The sequence below is a fragment of the Cuculus canorus genome, chromosome 9 (assembly GCF_017976375.1).
Source record: "Cuculus canorus isolate bCucCan1 chromosome 9, bCucCan1.pri, whole genome shotgun sequence".
Classification (NCBI taxonomy): Eukaryota; Metazoa; Chordata; class Aves; order Cuculiformes; family Cuculidae; genus Cuculus; species Cuculus canorus.
In genome coordinates, this window is record NC_071409.1 from 24,301,051 (window position 1) to 24,323,126 (window position 22,076).

Sequence of the window (22,076 nt, forward strand, 5' to 3'; positions counted from 1 at the left end):
GGCAGTATTGCACCACAGCCATCCATTGGGCAGTGTTGCACCACAGCCATCCTGTTTATTTTCTGACTCCAGTTTGTGGATTTTATCCCCCGTTTGGTGCATTGCAAGCACCAAAATCCCCACCGCAGCTCTAAGCCAAACTTCCATCCAGGGCACCAACCCGTTAACATGGCTTTTAAAGTACAGTGTAACCAGTGTCTCCTGCTCTCCTTCTGCTGCTGTGAGGAGCGGTTCAGTATATTTTGGGGCCCTGGTGGATGAGAAACGGGACATGAGCTGGCAACGTGCATTTTTGCAGCCCAAGAGGCCAATCGCATCCTGGGCTGCATCAAAAGAAGCGTGGCCAGCAGGTCAAGGGAGGTAATTCTGCCCCTCTGCTGTGGTGGGAACCCACCTGGAGTCCTGTGTCCAGCTCTGAAAAAAAGCAAAGGAAAGCAGAGGAAAGACATGGACCTGTCAAAGTGTGTCCAGAGGAAGCCACAAGGATGACCAAAGGCCTGGAACACCTCCTATACGGAGAGAGGCTGAGAGGATTGGGTTTGTTCAGCTTAGAGAAAGAAGACTCCGAGGAAACCTTATTGCAAACTTACAGTACTTAAAGGGCGCTTATGAAAAAGATGGGGCTTTTTAGGGCCTGTAGCAATAGGACAGAGAGTACTGGTTTTATATTAAAAGAGAAGTTTAGATATTTAGAAATCACTTTTTATGCTGAGGGTGGTGAAACACTGGCACATGTTGCCCAGAGAGGTGGTGGGTGCCCCATCCCTGGAAACATTCAAGGCCAGGCTGGATGAGGCTTTGAGCAACCTGATCTAGTTGAAGGTATCCCTGCTCACAGCAGGGAAGTTGGACAGGATGCGCATCATGGTCCCTTCCAACGCAACCCATTCTATGATTTTTCACCGTTTAAAACCTCTTTCAGTGGCAAATGCTGTTAAAAAAGTGACTTTACACTGCCACTCTGCTCGGTGCACAGTGTGGGCAGGGCGGTGGCGGAGCTGCTTCCTCACATTCGTGTCCTCATTTCCTCCCTCGCTTGCGCAAGGGGATCTTCTTCAGGGGAACATGGGACATCACCCCTGAGGCGGTTGGGCAAGAGCTGCTCCTGGGCACTGCTGATCAGGATGATACAAGAAGTCATTACTAGTAGTAAAAAGTGGAATATTTTTGATTTAAGCTAAAGTTTCATCTAAATAATTGTATTTTTTGGAGGTTAGGCAGAATGTCCCTCTCATAGCATGCATGTTTTCAAACAGTATTTTTTCCAGACACTGTTCATGCATCTAAGTGGGAAATATATTGTGTCCCCAGCTCTTGTCTTGTTGCACACAACTGATGGAGATCCCTCCCTCGTGTTTCCCAGGCCTGATAAAGGATGCTTGCTTTCTAAAACTCCAAAAAGAGTCTCAGTTTATTTGCTGGCATTTTCAGTATCGGGGATGGGGAGGGTTTGGCCTTCCATTGTTTCAACGGAGAGAACGTAGCTATGGTTGGACTTGGATTTGATGTTCTGAAAGGCCTTCTCCAACCTAGCGATTCTGTGATTATCAGTCTATGATTCTTTGTTTCTACTAGCCTGTCGTTCCATGATTATATGTGTCTGTGATTCTGTGATTCTTTGATTCTATGACGCTGTGATTCTATGATTCTATGTCTATGGTTCTAAGATTCTACAAGTATGATTCTATGAGTCTGTGATTCCACGATTTTATGATTCTATGAGTGTGTCATTCTATGATTATAAGCGTCTGTGATTTTACAGCTTTATGATTCTATGAGTCTACAGTTCTATGAGTCTCTGATTCTATGACTCGGTGACTATGAGCCTTTGACTATACGGCTCTATGACCCTCTACCTCTATGACTGTTGCTCCCCGCCCTCCTCTGCCCCCGCGCGGGGCCGGGCAGGGGCGTGGCGCGGCGCGCGGACTCTTTTTTCCCGGCGTGCCCCGCGTGGCGGAGCAGTGCGCGCGGTCGCGGCCCTGCGCCATTCCGCGCGCGCCGGCTGCGGGTGTGAGAGCGGCTCCGCCATCATGGCTTCCGCCGCCGCGCACGCTGCGCCTCCCGTCGCCCCCCCCTCTTCCTCGGCCACCGCCGCCTCGGCAGCTCCCCCGCCGCCTCCCTCCACCGCCGCTCCAGGCATCCTCATCGGCGACCGGCTGTACTCGGAGGTGTCGCTGACCATCGACCACTCGCTGATCCCAGAGGAGCGCCTCTCGCCCACGCCGTCCATGCAGGACGGGCTGGATCTCCAGTGCGAGACCGACCTCCGTATCCTGGGCTGCGAGCTCATCCAGGCGGCCGGCATCCTCCTCCGGCTCCCGCAGGTGAGTGCGCGGCCCGGGCCGGGCGGGCGCCGCCATTGTGGGAAGGGCGGGGGGGGGGGCGGTGGCAGCTGGTGCGGACACAAAATGGCGGCGGCCGGGCCGGCAGTGACTCCCGCCTCTCCCTCTGCAGGTGGCGATGGCGACGGGGCAGGTGCTGTTTCATCGTTTCTTCTACTCCAAGTCCTTCGTCAAGCACAGCTTCGAGGTGAGCGCGGGGCGGACGGGGGAGCGTAAGGGGTCTTTGGGCTGGGTTCTTCGAGCTTGAGGCTTTTTAGTTTTGTCATTCTAGCCCTAATGCCGCCTCCCCGGAAGTGCTCAAGGCTGGCTGGGATGGGGCTTGGAGCGGCCTGGTCTGGTGGGAGGTGTCCCTGCCCATGGCAGGGGGGTTGGAACTAGATGATCTTTAAGGTCCCTTCCAACCCAAACCGTTCTGTGATTTCTGTGATCTTCTTACGGAAACGGGGCTTCCTTTCAGATTGTTGCTATGGCCTGCATCAATCTCGCATCCAAAATCGAAGAGGCGCCTCGTCGTATAAGGGACGTGATCAACGTGTTTCACCATTTGCGGCAGTTAAGAGCCAAAAGGTAAGATTAGCTTCGGTATGAACATAAACATCTGTTGTCACTAATATACACTGCAATTTTCGATTCACAGTATTTTTGCAGGCTAAGTTCAACGACCTAAAGTCCTAAAAAGGGAGTGCTCCTTGGCTGCTGTGTAGGCAGTGCAGTTCAGTGCTGACTTCTGCCATTACGTGGTGGACCCGTTTTCGTTATTTACATAGTTGCAAGTCATGAATATTGGTTCTATGGCTGTAGTTTTTAGGTTTGTTGTTAACTGATTTTTGCTGTCTTTTAGTTCTTAAAAGGTAGTTTTAGGTCATGGGTAGCTAACTGGTGAGTTTCTATGTATTTTTCAGAATTCTAACTCTGCTTAGTTAGTTAGCTCAGTGTTTTTCTCTTGTTAGTACGTAGCGGTCTGAATGTGGTTATGGTGCCGGTAAAGTATCATTTAATGAAAGATGAAAACTGAACTTTTCCAGTGATTATAGTATTATGTTTTAGGAAAAATAAATTTTAGAAAGTTTCTGAAATAAGTATGGTTTGGTCTACAGTGTTTGCAGCTTTAAGGACAGCACTTCAACAAAGAATGTGTAATTGGGCCTTGGAAGCTGAAGGTATCTTTAATTGCCAATAGTGAGACTTGTGTTTTTCACAGTACCGTGTGCTTGTATCAGTGCAGTTGGAGTGTAAGCTTACCTGGTCTGTGTGCAGATCTGGATCACTGTCTGCTTGAGTTATAGAGCTGTTCTCAGTTGTGAGTGCCTAATACTACGCTTTTGTGTGTAAAGCAGTGCGTATTTTCATGTGAGCGAAATAGCTTGATATATTGGAAGGAAAAAGGGAAGAAAGTTTCTGAGTTGCTATTAAATGAAGTTCTTTAAACCTGTTATTCAGCAGTATTGTAGTCTGTGACGTTGGAGAAGTCAGCTCTGATGATTAGTGGTTGATTGCTTACAGCGTAAGGTAATCCATTGCTACAAGAGGATTTTGTTTCTAGCTACATTCTTAAATTCACGCTTTCCATTTCTCTGCTCTGTATCGCTAGGTTACAGCAGGAGTTTAAACTTGAGTGCTGCGTAACATTTCCTGAGAAGTTGGGTAGAAATCCCTTAGGGAAGCCAGCTGTTTCTTGGTGTACTTATATTGGCTATGCTTCCGTTGCATCTAAAACTTTTGCTTTTAGTGCCTTGTGCTCTTGTCTTACTAGTTAGTGTTAGGTAAAAAAAGAATGAAGCGGTGTTGTGCTTTGGAACTCAGCCTTTTTCTTCTTTTAAGGTTGTTATTTCTGGTGGCAGTGAGAGTATTTTGTGAAGTTATGTGCCGTTTGCATTTGGTGGTACAGTTTCTTACCACAGTTAAGATAAAGAAGTCTAGTTATTGGAATTATGGAAGCTAGTTTGGTGATTCTTAATGTTTTGGCCTTGGTCCAGACAGTGAAGGTTAATTAATCGTATGCAGTGCTTTTCTTTACAATGAGAATATAAATTAGCCCTTTCTTTGTGCTATGTGAAGGATCAGAGAAACTGAACTTAACCTGTGAACTTAAATCTTTCCAGCTAGCCTGTTCCAAATCAGAATGTCACTTGTGCATGTCACGTGGTGTCTAAAATGCACCACGTCGAGAGAAATCGTGCACTTCTACCCATTATTTTCTGGAGAAATGGGTATTGTTGCTCTGAGATTCTGAGTGAATCTGCATGAACTTAATCTTAAAAACGCTGGTCTGACATTCAGGCTGGCCTTTTTTCTTTTTTTTTTTAACAAGCAGGATGTAAACATTTTCTGTACATTTTACAAGATGACAGTTACATAATGTGTACACGTTATTAACTTCAACTCTTTTTTCCCTTGCAACCGACTATACAGCGACCAGCTACATTTACCAAAGCCTGGGTGATGTGGAGTGGTACATAAAGATGAAGCTGTCGTCATGGCAACAGTGAGTGAAGTATCGAAAATCCCCAAGGAGAAGCCAGTGCTCTGAGAATAGGTCACTGGAACCGGGGGACTAACAGGTTGGCCGCTGGTGAACCATTTGGAAGAACTCCTGTATCTTGTTATAAGCTTTTTTCTTTGCTGTCCAGGTTTTTAGAACACTAGATTAATTTTTTTTTTTGTCTGAAGCTAACACTTAGGCCGTAGATAGTTTCTGACACACCACTTGGAACTGAAACAAGCAGTTAGGCTGCTATACTTTTCTTTTTGCCTCTAGTCTAGTATTTCTGTTAACTGAAACGATTAACATGCACATGAGGTTTGAGTAGGCTTGCTTTCTTCCTTGAAGAGTTTTGAGTTCTTAGTTCCACTTTCTGGCTCTGTATAGTTGAATTCATAAGTTTGAATTCATAGTAAAACATGCTTTCATAAGAATACAGAAGTCTTGAATTTGTAACACTATTTATATAAATTGTTATGTAAGTAGTCCCTTATATGTACATGTTTGCAGAACTGGGAATTGCATTGGGGTTTCCTTTTTTGAGACCTGTGGTCAACCGAGTTACTGCTAGGTGGTATTTCTAATACTGAGAGTTAAGAGAAAGCTGAAATGTTTTGGACAAGCATATTTTCTTTTCAACCTTTCACGAGCATATGTCATGTAGTACTGCATGTAAAAAATGTTTGTGCGTGGAGAAAAGCTCGTATTATGAAAATACTGCTCTTTAAATAATGACTTGCTGAAACATCTCTGTTCTGAGTGAAGTGCAACTGTTGTTTAATATGTAGAATGTAGTTTGAAGTTAATTTTATTTGTTTTGAATGTGCCTGAAAGCTGCAGAAGTCCTTACCAGACTGGAACCAAATGTGACTCCTGTCATTGTGTAATGACACAAATGTTGGTTTGAGATGCTCCGTCGGCTGCTCTGCTCTTCTGTTGGAGCAAGCAGGTTCATGCAGTTGTGTTGAAAGTGGCCTGTATGAATAATGCACACTACTTGGTGCTGTTCAAACTGTTCTATAAATTTACAGTGGTTGTATTTACGGTGCTGGAGACAAAATATAAAACAATCCACTTTTTTCTCTCATTACCTGGCATAAGAGAGATCTATGAGGTGCTGATGTTATGCTGTACTTGTCAGAGGTACTTTTTGCATTACGAACAAAACTACATGCAAGGCACTTTTCCTCCAAAGTATTAGACATCCCAGAGACATCAAATTTTAATGTGATATCAAATGAAGCAGTAGTTGTGTCGAGAACTTAGGTTTCATTTGTCAGAGGGAATTAAAAAAGGATATTTGTAATGAATGTATTGTTACAAACACATTACAGTATGTGTTAATCTCTTGGGTTGTTACGCAATCTCTATATCCCGATGAAGTTTTGTTACTCAGTGTTGGATTGACTTATCAGGATGGGCGTTGTGTGCTCACTGTTCTTAAGTCTTGCCTGGAACTCTAGCACTGATTTATTAAGAACAGAATCAAAGTAAGAATTTGTAATACTATTTGGCGCTTGAAGCTTGTATTTTATATATAAGCTTATAAACTACTTCTGTCTGGTTGTCACACGGTCCTATAATTAAATTGATTGCTTCTTGGACTGAGAAATAAGTGCAGCAAACGCAGTAGGGAAGCTCCTCTTTTTCTTTTTCTTGGTTGGAAAGCTAGGAAGTGTTCCAAAAGGAAATCTCTGAAGCTTTCAACTTATAAATAATTATGCATACCAACGTTTTGAAGTTTATGCAGAAGTACTAAATTAGTAAATATTAATATAGTGAGTGACCTGACTTTTGCCAGTAACATGGTGCAGTAAAGTCTTCTGCAGATATTTATTTTTGCTTAAGTCGGTAAAAGGCTGTGTTTATCTTCCTGTTTCTGGAAATAGTATCTGGGTAAACTGATGTTTTTCATGGCTTCCTTAGGTCTGTAGATCTCTAGAACTTATGTGTCATAAATGACCAGAGTGATGTGGGACAGCAGAGTAAAGCATGCTTTTGAGTGCCTTAATTTTGATTTTTCTTTGCTGTTGAACATGTACAACCAAAGTATGAACAGTGTGTACTGATCCTATGACCCTGTAGAAGGACAGTGAGAACTTAAAATGCAGTAAGACTCTGTTTTTCCTCTTGCACTTCTGGCTACTTTAATGTGTTTTCGTAATACTGAATGACTTGGTAGCTTTCAGTGAGTGCAAAGACATATGGAAGGTAGTAATTCCATGACAGGTTGTCAGAGGGTCTCATGTGGTCATGTTGTTCCCCTGGCAATTCTTTTGTCTTTTAGATTGGAAGTCATAACTGCCCTAACTTTCATCCAACGTTTGTCACCTGTGATGAAGTGTTCTGCTAACAAGATAAGCTGAGCCTGGACATCTAAACTTGCTCTGAATGATGCCTTGCAGATCTTGTTAATGCCAGTTATCTCTAGATAAAATTGTGTAAAGCAACATTGGAGGAAATGTTGTAAAACCCAGTGCAGTCAGTTGAAATCAATTGGATGTGCATCAGTTTTGCTGATATGAAGAACTATAGCTTGGTTCTTTTGGTCTCCCAGTCTAGAGCATTGTGTTCAGGCAGCCGTTGCAGTGTTCAGATAAGATGTTCAGGCTCTCTACTGACATAAATACTTAAAGAAGCTTTGGAAGTTTTTCTCTTCCGGTAAATTTAGGGGAGTTGGGGGACCAAACAGAAAAAAAAGTCCTGACTGGGTTATATTTGGAGTAGCTGGAATCACTTACTTTGTAAACTTGCCCCTAATGAGTGAGAGTAAAGAGAGAAGTTACCTTTATGTAACATGGCAGACATTGTATTTTTTTAGGCCGCAGGAGTAGCAAGGCATGTACTTGAATTTTAGGTCCTTCCTGACAATAAGAAGCTGCAGTAGCTCATTGCTGACCTCCTGGGAGCTGTTTCTCAGCCCCAAGGGAAGAGCAGGGAAGGCTCATGCTTCATGTGCATGGTTATACAACATGGCGCTTTAATTGGTGAGGTGGGTGGCTTGTTGTATTTGAACACTGGTAAGAGGCATCTGTCTTTCCAGGTCATTGCAGAAGTCTTAGCATAAATTGTGGATTGCTGAAATTGGAAAGCCCTTCAGCTAGCCATGTGGTTAAACTGGCCTCTTCTTCCTGGGAAGGGGAATTGAGGTTTCTTGAGTGTTTCTTGTACTCTGTGACCTATCGGGGCAGAGAAGTGTGATTCACTTGTGGAATCGAAAAAGACAATTTAGTAGTGAAAGATTTTGTCTGATGAAATGGAAGCTGTTATTTTGACTCTACTGGATCTTACTTTTTTTTTTTTCCTGCTGAAGGTAATGCAGACTAAATTTGTCACCAGTGTTTGGGGTGTGTTACATTAATCACATAAACATACCTGGTTTTATAGATTGTAACTAGTTGCAAAACCATTCTGCATTGAACAGCATGTGGAATGTTTGAGACATATTACAAAGGCGGGAAAAGCTGCACTGTCTTTAAGAGGAAGTGGATTAAAATACACAATGTGGAATGTTGAAAGGTCGAGTCTAAGCACAGACAAAAGAATACAAAATAGAGTGTGACACTTGTGCATAAGCCATACAGCAAGTTAGTCTACCTAAAATTAAAAAAAGCTTTGGAGAATTCGGGAGTTAGATTTGGAAGGAATTGGGACTTGCTAGAGCTGGGCTTACGAATCTTGTGAAATGAACTTTCTTGTTTTGCAAGTGCAAGTAATGGAATTGATGTGATATCATCCATGCTTAGTAGTGGGTGCAACATTTGGAATAACAGGCAGATCTGTCGCAAGTTCAGGGGTTAAAATCTTTGCTTTACTAAGCACTTTCCTTATATCACAGTAGCAAGGCTGTCTGGTTCTCTGGAGATCTGAATAGTCTTGCACATAGGAAGCTGCAATTCATAAAGCACAAACTTGCTACTGCTAGGTCGGTAGAAGTCCTGTTCTAGCTTACTTCTGCTTTCAAGCCCTACCTAGCAAAGGTAGTTGTGTTGCACTCTTCCCCCAACTCTGTCATGAAGTGTAAAGGTTCTTTGAGATCTTTGCTGTAAGGCTGAATTTTGTTCCAGCAGCTGGACCGGTGTAGTTTGAATATAGAGTAGCAGAAGATTGTTTTGGTTTTTTATCTTAGTTGTCTAATCCATAGCTAGTCAAAAGCAGAAACTAAATTAGTTTATCTAAACTTGGACAGCACAAGATTAATGCTTAAACTTGCTTGCAGGAGTTGAAAACAGGTTTCTGTTGCCATTAGTTGGTTGGAAGGGAAAACTGAGATACTGTTATTTCTGGATATGCAAAACAGTGTTGATTTTATTTTTTGCAAACTGTAGGACTCCAAGCCCCCTGATACTTGATCAGAACTACATAAACACCAAAAATCAAGTAATCAAAGCAGAAAGGAGGGTACTGAAGGAGTTGGGATTTTGTGTTCATGTCAAGCATCCACATAAGGTGAGTTATCAAAAGTAATATGATAGATATTATTGACCTTGATGACATCATCGTGAGCTGTGTGGTGAGAAGCAAGGATGTAAAAATTGCTTGATTTATTTTTATTCCTTAGTAGTTCTCATGAATGATTTTGCAAGTGCACTCGGGCAAATAGTCATATTGACTTTGGTAGAAACTGCTTCCTTGGGAAATGTTAAAGGTGACTGGTTTTGAAAATTATAGGAAAGTAGTAAAATATGGTCTGAATGTGATTGTGACATGCAAGCTTACGGTGAGTGCTTAGAAAACGAGGAAAGACCATTTCTTGGAATAGTTACTTCCTTACTGTTGTTTTATGCATTTAAACTGAGTCTTTGGTTTTGTTTTTTTCTCCTTTATTCTTCAGATCATTGTTATGTATTTACAAGTCTTAGAATGTGAACGTAACCAAACCCTGGTACAGACAGCCTGGTAAGTTATTTTTCCATTCTTTTCCTAGCCAGGAAAATAGTAGCAGAAATAACAAGCCTGACGATCCATATACAAAGCAATGAGATGTAAGTTATTACACAAATATAAGCTTTTAAAATATTTTGGTGCTTGTTTCTGCTTACTATTTTCATGGCTTGATTCCAATATAGTAATGGAGAACTCAATTTAACTTTGTTCTTTTTTCTACTCTTTAATTAAAGGGTAGTCCATGATGGTAAGTCATAGAGCTCTGCCCTCTGCACCTCAGCCCATGACCTGGGGATGGCCTGTTTGGCTGCCCTTCTCTCCAGCCAACCCAGTGCAAGCTCTCATCCGAGATTCACTGAAGTGGTCCATATCCATCGGGCAGCATCTTCTAGTTCTGTCTGGGTGTCCAAAGGATTTGTATATTTGCTTTTAGAAGTAACTGTTAAAAATGTTTCTAAATGTATTTGTTGCCTAGCTACTGTATGCTATTGTGTATTTAAAAGACACATGGGATAGAGTTTCTGCCAACATTTATTTAATTGATTTAGCATTTGGCTAAACTTGAGTTTTTAAGAGAAAAAGAAAATTGCAGTGCATGCAGCATGTTCACTTAGAAGCCGTATTGGGCATGGTTTTCTACAGTCAATTCATACTGACTGCTGTTCATTTCTTTCCTGTAGCTCAGTAACGTAGAAATGGATGGAGGTCTCTGCTGTTTAAATGTATCTCTTGGCATGTATTTGCTTGGCAGTGCCACCCTGGTGGGAGAACAGTAGCTTAGTGAAGTGGGAGGCCCATTACTAACTTGCAGGTCTTTTTCCAACATTCGATGAGCAAAGTGGATGCTTCTCTCTCTGGATGAAGTTAATGTGACTTGGAGCACACATAGAATTTAAACGCAGTGTTTTATGAACTTTATAGGTTGCATCTAGCCTCTGGAAAATGGTAGGTTAAAATATACCATGCTTTTATGCTTTCATTTGAGTTTTAAGCATATTGATTTTTAAATACAAGAGCATTGGTGTTTAAAACAAATAGCTGGACGAATGCAAAGTACTTGTTGGAATGTTAACTCATTGGACACTTCATGGTACAGCTTCACGTACCGGCCTGGGAAGTAGCCATTACGCACTGCTACTTGCATTGAGGTTTCAGAACAATGGCAGTGGTGCAAATTCTGTTACAGAAGTAACAAATGTGAACATCAAATACAGTAACTCTAAGGAAACGAAGTGTTTTGTATAATAATGGAAAAAATAATAAAGTCAATTGAGTCTCCAGTATTGTTATCCTCTAACTAACAGGATGTAAACCAGAGTTCCAACCTGTCACAATTTTTTTTTTCAGGAATTACATGAATGACAGCCTTCGAACAAACGTGTTCGTTCGCTTTCAGCCAGAGACTATAGCTTGTGCTTGCATTTATCTCGCTGCTAGAGCTCTGCAGGTGAGTATTTGTCTGTCTTTAGTTAGCATTGCTTTTTATAGTTAGTAATTTGCTTTCAGAAAAATGAAGATATTTAAAGCAAAAGCCTGGTCTGTGATCTATGCTTTAAGCTTTTGGTTGTTTTATTTTCAGATTCCACTACCCACCCGTCCTCACTGGTTCTTGCTCTTTGGCACCACAGAAGAGGAGATTCAGGAGATATGCTTGACAACTCTTAAGCTCTATACTAGAAAGAAGGTAACTTAGAAATGTTTGGTTTTCCTATTCAGTGTTAATTGCACCTTGAGCTGTCTCATAGTTGTCTTAAGCATGTTTGGAACCCCTGCGCATAGATCTACTATTTGGGGAAGTTTTACTGTGTGGTTTCTCCAAGGGGAGTGTGAGAACAGATTATGGAATTTAGTCATGTTACTGGATGGATGATTAAAAGATAGAGTGTTTTTCAGAAATGAGATGAAAATCTTAATTGCATTAGACCAGCTTCTTACTACTATGTTACTTTAACAGCCCAATTACGAATTCCTGGATAAAGAAGTAGAAAAGAGGAAAATGGCTCTACAGGAAGCTAAACTGAAGGCAAAAGGTCTAAATCCAGATGGAACTCCAGCACTTTCAACACTGGGTGGCTTTTCTCCTGCATCCAAACCATGTAAGTTTGTTTTCTGAACAGAAACGTGCATGATACTATTTGCATCATCTAAATCCATGTCCTAAGGTGTTAAAAATGTAGATTTACTTCTTGAACTGTTAGATGATTTAGACTTTCTCACAGAATTCAGAAGCAAGACAAATCTTCCTTTTTTTTCTTTAAACAAAAATCTTCAAAACAGTTTCAATACTTTGAAACGGTAGATTAGAGGGAAATGGGATGCTTTATTCCATACTTTCACGTGTGGAGAGAGTGATAGATTAATAATATGCACCTGTAAGATAATTGTTTTGGAAGTGTCTAGGCTCAGGTGTTGGCTGTATGTTACTGTGTAGTGAAGAGAGGCTCTGGATTTAATCTCGTGGGAGGGGCAGGGGTATTGCAGTAGTCTAGGAGGTTCCTTTTGCAGCAAGTGTCTCTGAAAATGGCTTTCTCTGCTTTTTTTTAATGTACTTGTCAACTGTTCAAGTGCAGTGGAGAAAGACAGCTTGTGGTCAGGAAATGGAGAGAGGAAGGTCACTGCTGTCCTGGGCATTTGAGTGAAGAAATGGTTGTGATGCTTATTTTGAACTGGCCAATGAGTCTGCCTGAACTGTAATGATACAAAGAACAGACAGCTTTGACTCTGCTTTTCCTTTTAATGCTGCTAGTGATACATAATTTACCAACAATGTTTAAAGGCTATCACGAGCATTGGGCCAGTGATGAGAGGGTGTAAAGTAGAAGGCACAGGCCTGTCTGTTATATTGCCCTTTAGGAACTTAAGGACGTATTAGGAACAATTTCTTCACCCTGAGAGTGGTGAGACACTGGCAGAGGTTGCCCAAGGAGGTTGTGGCTGCCCCATCCCTGAAGGTGTTTAAGGCCAGGTTGGATGGGGCCTTGGGCAGCATGCTTTAGTGGGATGTTCCAGCCCATGGTGGGGGGTTGGAACTAGATGATGTTTAAGGTCTCTTCCAACCCTAACTATACTATTATATTCTGAGAAAGCAGTATTTGTAGCAGTTAGTTCTCCTTGAGAACAATGCACCTGAATTTCCAGAGTTTTTTGAGCTGGCAGGTGTAAATTTCTTGCTAAACAATAAAAGCTGCTGCTTATCTCTGTGACATGGGAGCCTAAGTTAGAAGAGTTTGAGTGAAAGCAGGACCTCTGGTGGGGTTTTGCAAGACTGCCTACTCACTGACAAACTGAGGGAAAGCTGCTGAGAGGATTCTAGCTTTCTGTATTTTTACACTAAACCTCTGATCCACTGAGCAAGGAAACTGCAGTGTAAGTCCTAATGCAGTGCCTCTGCCTTCCTGTCAGCAAGCCAGGTATAAATGCGTCATTCTTGCATAGTAGCCTTTCCATGAAAAGATTGATCCATCTCTAGGCTGTATAAGCTGTCTGTAGAGACAGATTTGACTTCTAAACTGACAAAGTTTTTTGTTATTCATTATATTTGTACCAGTAGTATAAAAATGAAATCTGTAATTTTGCTGGTCTCAGTTCTTTTAATAGTATTGGGAGTTAACTGTTAAAGTAACAGTGTAAATTTTATGTTTGTGAACCACAAGGGCAGCTTTTATTCAGAACCACTTGGGCCCTGGTGGATGAAATCTGAAATGAGCCTGGCTGCTTGGCTTGAAGGTCACAGTGTTCTCCACCCCTGCTGGCATTTGGCTTTAAAAGATGCATCTCCCCACGGGCACCTCACTGCAGTGTTGCTTTTCCAGGAGTGTGTTATAAATGGGCAGATGGAATGAAAGACTAGTTATGGAGGTCATGTTTACATCTTATGCAAATACTGGCTAAGGTGTATAAAGGATGCAATGTTTATTAGAAAATATATGAATAAAATACCTAAATTTGAATTTAAATTTAATTCTTAAGCTTCCCCGAGAGAAGTAAAAACTGAAGAGAAGAGTCCAGTATCTCTGAATACCAAAACCATTAAAAAAGAGCCAGAAGAGAGACAGCAAGCTTCAAAAAGCCCTTACAATGGGTAGGTAAAAATCTCTTCCTAATGAAGAGAAGACTTCTGTAAAAGCAGTTTCTTCGGTTGAAGTGAACTACTTTTGAGCTACTTTGTGGAAGTGGAGAGTGATTTGGAAGCGTAATCCTGTTTTTGTGTGTGTCTTTTTTTCCCCCCACAAGCATGAGAAAAGAAAGCAAGAGAAGTAGAAGCAGCAGAAGCGGTAGTCGATCTAGGTCAAGAACAAAGTCAAGGTCTCGGTCTCACACTCCCAGGCGGCAGTAAGTCCTGGCTTTTAGCTTGGAGGAGGAGGAGGTTGCAGGGAGGAGGGCAGGGCTTTGGGAGGTGGAGGGACGGGGGGGTCTTTTTTTTTTTTTTTTGTCAGAACTACCTCTCTGGAACATTCAGCAGGGCTTTTCATCTTTTAAAAGTAGGGCTACTCCAAGTAGTTTGTAGGTGCTCAGCACAGGCTTCTAATTGCAGGCCAGCAGAAGTGTAATACTTGGATTTGGCTTCAGAGTCTCAGTTCTTGCCATGAAGCAGTTCTCTTGGTAACTGTGGATTATAGTTCAAGCAGGAAAAGCTTTGCTGTAAAATGAAAGCTTAAGGCTATCTTAACTGTACATGTAGTTGGTGAGGCTATGATGAAGTGACTGCAAGGTAGCCCTCCCTGTCCAGTGATCTTCGCAAGGAGTCTATTGTGAATGAGAGCAGTCTCTAGGAACTCAGCCCACCTTGAAGTAGTGGGGCAGGTGCTGTGTGTTGCAGCTTTCTTGCAGATGCATGGGAGAATCTCTCCTGTCAGCTTTGCGTGATGCGCTGCCTGGCTCTGCAGCGCTCTGCCTTTCTTCTATGCATCTCTTCTGTGCCTAGAGGAGAGGGGGGGCTCTGCGGGGCGATGCAGTGGGAGCTGCTGGTGCTGTATCTGTATATTTAAAGAATCTTCAGACTGACATCCAAGTTGAGAACTGCCAGCTTGGATTTTGATGAAGTGTTCCCCTAAGTATTGCTGCTTGTCATGTCACTGAAGGAAAAAAGACGATAACCAATTTGCAGTCTGGTGTTGAGGGGGAGATTCTCAAGGCTGAACAATTGCAAAAGGCCCTGCATTCTGGGTTTGGGTTTGGTTTGGGCTTTTTTGTTTTCAAGGGAGCTCAGATCAAAGGCATGTTTTGGGATGGTGGCTATTATTTGTCAGTTGTCCCTGTGGAGGAAACAGTTGTGGAAGACATGTTTTAACTTCTAACACTTTTCTATAAGCTACAACAACAGACGGAGCCTGTCTGGGACGTACAGCTCAAGATCGAGGAGCAGGTCCCGCAGCCACAGTGGCAGCCCTCGCAGACACCACAATCACGGCTCACCCCACCTGAAGACCAAGCACAGTAGGGAAGAGCTGAAGAGTGCAAATAGACACGGCCACAAAAGGAAAAAATCTCGTTCCCGTTCACAGAGCAAATCCAGGGATCATTCTGATGCTGCCAAGAAGCACAGGCACGACCGGGGACACCACAGAGACAGGCGTGAGAGATCCCGTTCCTTTGAGAGATCTCACAAAGGCAAACACCATGGCAGCAGCCGGTCAGGACACAGCAGGCACAGACGCTGAGGTTCGCGTCTGCACCAGATTCTGAGTTTGCCTGTATATAATACAGTGAACGGACTCTATGTGAGAACAAAGGAACAGATTAAGATTTGATTAATTTAAACTCAATATCTAATTTTGTAAAACATGTAGAAGATTTTTCTTTTGGGAAAGACACTGTTACCGACTTTTGCACATAATACCTTAGCAGTATCAGATTGGTGAAAACAGCGATCAGGTTAAATTGTATGTATTAGAGTTGTGTATTGTTTATTGAGATGAGAACTGGAGAATGGGTTTCTGTAAAAAAGCAAAACGTACCTTATTTTTATACCAGTCAATTGCAGACACTTATATTTAAGTATAGTTATTTGTTTAAATGATGGTGGGAAACTTTCTTACACTGGTTTTAGTCTGCATGTGTTAAAAAGATTTTTACAAGAAATAAAATATAAAGCTTTTTTTTTTTTTTTTTTACAGACTGTTGGATGTCAAATATATCAAAACTTAACCTAATTTCCTTAAATGCCATCACTTTGAGCATTGCAGATTAATGGGACGTGTAGATGTGATGTGTTTCTATTGCACATGGAAGACTCTGGAGGTTTACAAGTTGGTGTCCTTCTCAGGGGAGGCAGTGAAAAGCCAACCTGGCTTCCAGTGTGTGTGGAAGAGTTGGAATATGTGAGCATGGGCCTCCCTGAGAAGCTTGGTGGGATGAGCAGCTGAGGAGCGGGAAGCTGCCAAGGAGCTGCGTTTCCCAAGGCACAGGTTACCCTGGTCCCAGCTTTCCTGCCAGCTGCCCTGGGGAGATGGGGATTTCCTTCCTGCCCCTCTCCTGCAGCTGCTCCTTGCAGATGCCGAGGGGTTGCTGTCACCTGCTGTTCTTCGGCCTGCCTGTGCTGGAAGGACAGCACACATGCCTAGAATGATCAGGTTGGGATTTTTATTTCCCTTCTTTCATTACTGGTGGCAGATGACAGCAGTAGAAGGAGGGATCCTGTTGCAAGTATCGTGCTTGCACAGCTTTTAGCTGAGCTCCCTGGGGCAAACGTCCCCTGTGTCGGCTGTGCTGCTGGAGTTGGTTGAAGGGTCACAGTGACTCAGCCTGGGGAAGCTTCTGTGGTTTAAAAGTGTCGTGTGTGCTGCAGTGTGAAATACAGATTAGTTTGCTACAAGGTCACCCATGTGCTGCAGTCATTTTTTAGTGTCGAGCTGCTGGAACTGTATCCTCTACCGCTGCACAACCCAAAGACAGAACAGCTGTGGGTGTAGTTGTGGGTAGAAGAGAGGTTAAATGGATGAGGAAGAATTTGATTTCCTTCTTCCCAAAGCTGTTCAGGTTGTAACAAAATCTTAACTCCAACGGTGTGACGTGTCTGCCAGCCTTGCAAGCTTTACATGCAGCCTTGGAGCCCCTTTGGGTCTGAAGACTGCTAAGGCCGCAGAGAAAGGTCTGTGCTGAAGTGCTGCTCACAATTTCTGTGCTCTAGCAGGGAGCCTTCACCCATAGCGTGGCAGAGGGCGAAGCCTGGGGCGGGATGAGCCAGCACCGGCCTGGAACAGGCCTGAAACGGGCCTTCCTGTGCTTCTGCAGGAGCAAGTGCCAGTCTGGGCACAAACTGCAGACCTTGAGAGAGAAAGAAAAATGTGTGGTTGAGCAGAGGCTCTGCTGGAACTGGTACGTTCACGTAAGCGGCTCCGCAGCATCCTGCCAGCCTGATCTGCATCTTTTCTCAAGAAAAAAGTGAGTGTGTTTTTTTTTATTTTGAAAAAGAAGGAAAAGGGATATCTCTTTCTTGGTTGCCTCAATGGTGGTTTTAATCTGCAGTAACTGTATTTCACGTCTTTGTTACTTTCAGGAAAAATTACTCACTGCTATAGAAGTGAAGGTCACTCTTTTCCCTAGATACAAATATTTAGATAGTGGTAAAAACCCAGTTCTGAAGTAGCAGTGCAATTGGCTCAAGCTCTGTTGAACATCAGAACTTGTGTATCAGAGTGAAACATGAACAAGGCTCAGCCTCTACATTTGTGTTTACGTGTGAGCACTAATTAACCTTCTGTGCTTCCAGTGCCTCTTGCTCCAGAGCTGAAGAGCAGAAGTGAACTTCCATGTAAAGCTGGAACATCTGGTGATGTTGGATGTCTAGACACCATCTGCTGCAGATTGCTTACACAGCGAGTGTGCAGTCAGCTAGCAACACGTTCAGTGTTCTTCCTTGGGGGAATACTGTCTTCAGCCAGCCTTATGGATGGTGGCCTTAACCGTGCGGCATCCTTGCCAATGACACGCCATGAAGCAAATGGTTTTGGTTACTCAAACAGGAGCAGCAGGTTTCTCAAAGCCTGAGTGTGTCAGGACAGTGTGTAAAGAAGAGATGTGCTGGGGAGCTGAGTGAGAAGGAGCACAATGTGTGCAGTGAATTCCTGGTTTCCCTGGCTGGATCCCCTCAGACAATGGAGTGTGGACCTTGGAGGAAGAGCTGTGGGGAAAGCGGGATGATTGTCATGAATGGCTGTAGCTCTGCTAATGTTCCTCGGCCTATCAAGGGGGAAGTTTCTGGGTAAGCAAGAGTTTAGTACTTCAGTACATGGCAGGATGGTTACAGCAGGTCACCACACTGTTCCAGAGCCAGCTGCACGCACAACTGGGGCTGCTGGGCTGCCCTGGCCACCGGGCACAGCTGGAGCACTGGGGTCTGACTGCCCTGGCGCCGGCTGGGCCACCCCTGAGCAAGAGCCTCCCCTGCTTTGCCTTATCCCATGGCAATGCTATGAGTTCCTTGATCTCTTTGTCTAATCAGACAGGAAGAAAGCTGCTCCCCCCTAACAGGGGACACCAAAGCAGTGACAAAGGGAAGGTCCCAGCTTGCCCGCAGCAGTCAAGCGTACGTGACGCAGGTTGTGCTGGGAGGGGATGTGACCGGCTGAGGAACAGAGTGATGTGTGGGGAGAGGATTGTCATCAGAGTCTTGCTGTGCACTGTCACATGCCAGTGCTTGGTCCAGCGCAGTAACCATCAACCATACCATGAAACGTCAGCCAAAGCCTGCGTTGAGGGAGGTGCTGTGTTACTTTTACAACTAGATCTGTTGGTCTTTCCCAGGACTTTGAAGTGTCCTTATGTGTTCATTGAACTCTTAACAGGCAAAAATTAATAATTTGAAAGTGCTGCTTGACTTTTAAGCATCCATATCGACCTGAAGGAGTCACTTGAGGCTGACTTGTGGCTACACTGATGTATCTCTGTAGTTGAGAATTATTTTTCTATAATGCTTGTCATTTTTAAATTCTTCAGTGTGTTCTGTGTGCTTGAGTCACTTACGGGGAACCCTTCATCAGCTGAAAATTATCTCTGAAGGATGCGGTGGCTTTGGTGACCTACCATTGACATCTGAAGGTAGAAGCATCCAAGGCTGCAGTGCCTCACTGCAACTCCCGCCTGGAGCCTGCAGCTCTGCCCTCCCTCGAGAGCCAGGCCAGGCGCTGGAACAGCAGACACGTGTACTGAGAAACGGGGTTTTGAGTGCCCTGCACAGATCTTTCTGTTTCTGACCAAGCTCCTCGTCATCTGTATGGGCTTCATTCTGCACAGTAAGACTGTGTTTAAACATTTACCCTTCAGAGTAGAAATGCTTTATGGTAAAAGCAGAGTCTAATGCCTTACTGCAGTGCTGTTTCTAACTGCCACTGAACCTCAAAGATCTTGAGGCCCTTACAGAGATCCACACGTGAAAAATATTCCAGACAACCAACTGGTTTGCCTCGGCTGCGGGGGTTTGGCTGGGTTGGTCTCACCCTCAGAATAGCTTTTCCTTAGAAAAGATGATGTTGTCAAAATGTTTTGACTTATGTCTCAACAAGATGAGATGCAAATACTTCAAGTGAGTAAATTCAAAGTGTTGTGACTCTCCTTTACTTCCAACTTTGTTACAGACTGTGGAAGGATGTATGTGGACCAATAGCTTTGGATGGCTTGGGAAGAAAAAAATGAACAATCCAAGATTATTCTTGATAGAAATCGGCCCAACAAATACTCATCAGGGCTTTAGCTGTTCCCAAACCCAACACCTTAGTGGCAGCAGAGCATGCCTTGAGTGCTGCTGTTAATGACTCTTACCACTAAGAGTCCCTTTTCCAGGAAATTCGTCACTGCTTCTGCCAGGAAATGTGAAATCTGTCATTTCACACCTGCTCCATCCATAAGCCACCAAGTCCATGGCTCTCCTCTCTGTGCTCCTTGTAGCTCTCCCCCCTCCAAAGCACAAGCTTATTTCTTGCAAGCTTTTTGGGGCAGGAACCAAACCTGCTACAGCCCCCCCCGTTCCCTGCGCTCCCCGCTCCCTGTGGGGCCAGTGTGTGCCCACACAGCACTTGGGTGTTTGTCACAGCGGAGCACCTGCAATTATACCCCGCTTAGGAAAAAAAACACTGCTGTAGAGGAAACAGCTTTCCATTCCCATCTCCTCGGCTACAGCCCAGAGAAAAAAAAAGTCTTTAATGGAAGGAAAAGAAATTGCAAAAAATGACCATTTTTGTCCCAGGAATGAGAATCCCTCTCCCCAGTTTTGCTGGAGAGGACAAGAGGCTCACAAGCATCTCTGCATCCCTCCCCTGGTTTGCTCCAGCCCCTCAGCCCAGTTGGGCCCCCCCAGGGCTGCGAGGCCCCCCATCAGCTTCCAGGGCTGCCGTTCTGGGTTTTATTCTGTAGGTGGAAGTGTTGCAAAGCGGACATGAGCATCCCCTGCATGCACGCACACATGCATGCACATGCACATACACAGGCACACGCACACACGGGCTCTGCTGAAGCTGGGCTTGTGCAGCTGAAAGCACCAAAAGGGATGCAGAAGAAAGGAGAGGATGCGTGCTCTGCCCCAGAGGCCAGCGTGGCTGAGTCCTGCACTGTGGGCAGAGCAACCGCCTCAGTTGGGGTCAAACGCCGAGATGAGCACTCACCTTCAAGGTGCTGGGAGCAGCAGAGCTGCTGAGGGGTGGGCAGCGGATCAGCCACCAGATGGGTGAGACAGCAGGTGGAAATCGGTGTAAAAAAACCTGTGTGCAGCTCTGCAACAGCTTAGGTGGACTGGCTTGAATTACCCCTAAAAGGCCAATTGCAGCCACAGCCATGGAGAGGCAGCAAAATAAAATGAGGTTTACGTGCTGCAGGCCAAGCTCCACTTGAAGCTAATGAACATCAACCAAAATGTACTGGTGGACATTCCCCAGATAAAGATATATTAAAGTGGTTTGGAGCATCAGGCGATGGATTTAGGTTGCTTTAAAAGCTGGCTTGAAAGCTGTCCTGGGCTTGCGGGAGACAGGAGACAGAAAAGCCCTTCACAGCATCCCTGTATCTCATGGCCCTACCCAGCCGTTGCCAGAGTGGTTTACTTGAGCATTTCAAGGTCTGTTATTGTCAAAGGAACCATAAGCACATCTTGATGCAGTGGCATCGAGATGCTATTACCATAAACCCATAAACCCCCACCAGGACTGTGCCGTTCCCAGGATTTAAGAGGAGGGTTTCATCTGATGATGAAAATGAGAGTTGACTCAGAGCCAAATAATTTTCCCCACATGCAGTTTCCTTGCAGTTTAATGAGAAGTACAGAAAGCTGGGTGAGGATGTCAGATTTAAGATGAATTAAGAAGTTCTTCATGTAAGTTTAATGCCTGTGGGGGGGTGGGCAGGGACAGGGCTCTCCCAGAAGAGAAATGGGCATCGGGGCTGGGAGCGCCTGCCTGACTTTCCCGCTGTGCTCTGAACACACCAGGTGCTCCCCGGTGCTTTTCTTTGGGGTGTTAGGAAAAGATGTTTTTTCATCCACCCTCCCATGAGCAGGGGTTTCCTGCCAGCTTTGTGGGGCTCCTGACCACCACCAACTTAGTACCTGCTGCCCCATTCCCAGTGAAATTCCCTACTCGCAGCCTAGCGCAGGGTAAATCTGTGGTAGCAGCCAGGTGCTTTGCACAGCAGAGCAAACAGCAGAATGGGTCCAGAGGCACAGCAGCCTTTCAAAAGCTGCTTTCCAGGGGACGTGCTGGGACCTTGGCATGGTATCAGATGTAGGATTGGGAGGACGAGCCCGCTGCCTGCTCTCTGCCCTACTCACCACTACCGAGGGAAAGCAGGGATTTCTCAGGAATACTTTTAATCACTTCCAGCGCTTCCCTGAACAAACCATAGCTGAAAGCACAGCCGGGTGTGTGCTGCTCCCCACAGCCACCCCCAAAGCGCTGCCCGGGAGGATCTGCAGAGACACCGCAAACCCAAGCTCCAAGCCTGCGCTGCTTGGAGGGTGGGAACTCCGTGAAGTTGTGTGCTGGAAATACCAGCAGCCTCAATCAGTGGATAAAGAGGGAAGCAAGGGAAGGGTGATGTGTACTCTTCCCCACCCTGATATTCACCCAACATGATGTGACCTCCCTCCTGGTGAGCACCACCCAGCAGAGCAGGAAGTTGTAAGCCACGCTGCCCTCTGAGACAAGAATAGAGTCAAATTTATGCTTGCCATTACAGAATAGCAACTTATATATGTTCAGAAAGGGTCTGGATTTCATTTGATGGACATTACAGAGCACAGGTTACCTTGGATGCAGCAGATGAAGTCTGATGGGAATTACAGGCAGGCCATGACCGGAGCAAGCACCCCCTGCAAAGGGAAGAGGTTTCAGATTGACTTTACCAAGTCACACCTTTAGTTTTTCTGCTCCTGGCAA

The 22,076-nt window shown here is 44.4% G+C and overlaps 1 protein-coding gene and 1 long non-coding RNA gene across 2 annotated transcripts; both read left to right on the forward strand.

The window, feature by feature from the left end:
• The first annotated feature begins 1,829 nt into the window (after nt 1-1,829).
• On the forward strand, nt 1,830-15,827 carry CCNL1 (cyclin L1). Its single transcript, XM_054074375.1, has 11 exons — nt 1,830-2,327; nt 2,458-2,532; nt 2,803-2,912; nt 9,156-9,276; nt 9,662-9,726; nt 11,062-11,161; nt 11,294-11,398; nt 11,669-11,810; nt 13,684-13,795; nt 13,948-14,046; nt 15,026-15,827. The coding sequence occupies exons 1-11, from the start codon at nt 1,845-1,847 to the stop codon at nt 15,372-15,374; spliced, it is 1,761 nt and encodes a 586-aa protein (XP_053930350.1). The 5' UTR covers nt 1,830-1,844; the 3' UTR covers nt 15,375-15,827.
• A 520-nt stretch (nt 15,828-16,347) lies between these two features.
• Nucleotides 16,348-19,271, forward strand: LOC128853020 (uncharacterized). The gene is made up of 2 exons (XR_008451236.1): nt 16,348-17,097; nt 17,426-19,271. It is a non-coding gene; the product is annotated as an uncharacterized LOC128853020 (long non-coding RNA).
• The last annotated feature ends 2,805 nt before the right edge of the window (nt 19,272-22,076 follow it).

Bases quoted from the DNA above. Each gene is read 5' to 3' on its own strand.
- CCNL1 (XM_054074375.1), top strand. From the start codon at position 1,845: ATGACCCTCTACCTCTATGACTGTTGCTCCCCGCCCTCCTCTGCCCCC. The intron at 2,533-2,802 runs GTGAGCGCGGGG...GCTTCCTTTCAG, and splicing joins TCGTCAAGCACAGCTTCGAG to ATTGTTGCTATGGCCTGCAT. The intron at 13,796-13,947 runs GTAGGTAAAAAT...TCCCCCCACAAG, and splicing joins TCAAAAAGCCCTTACAATGG to CATGAGAAAAGAAAGCAAGA.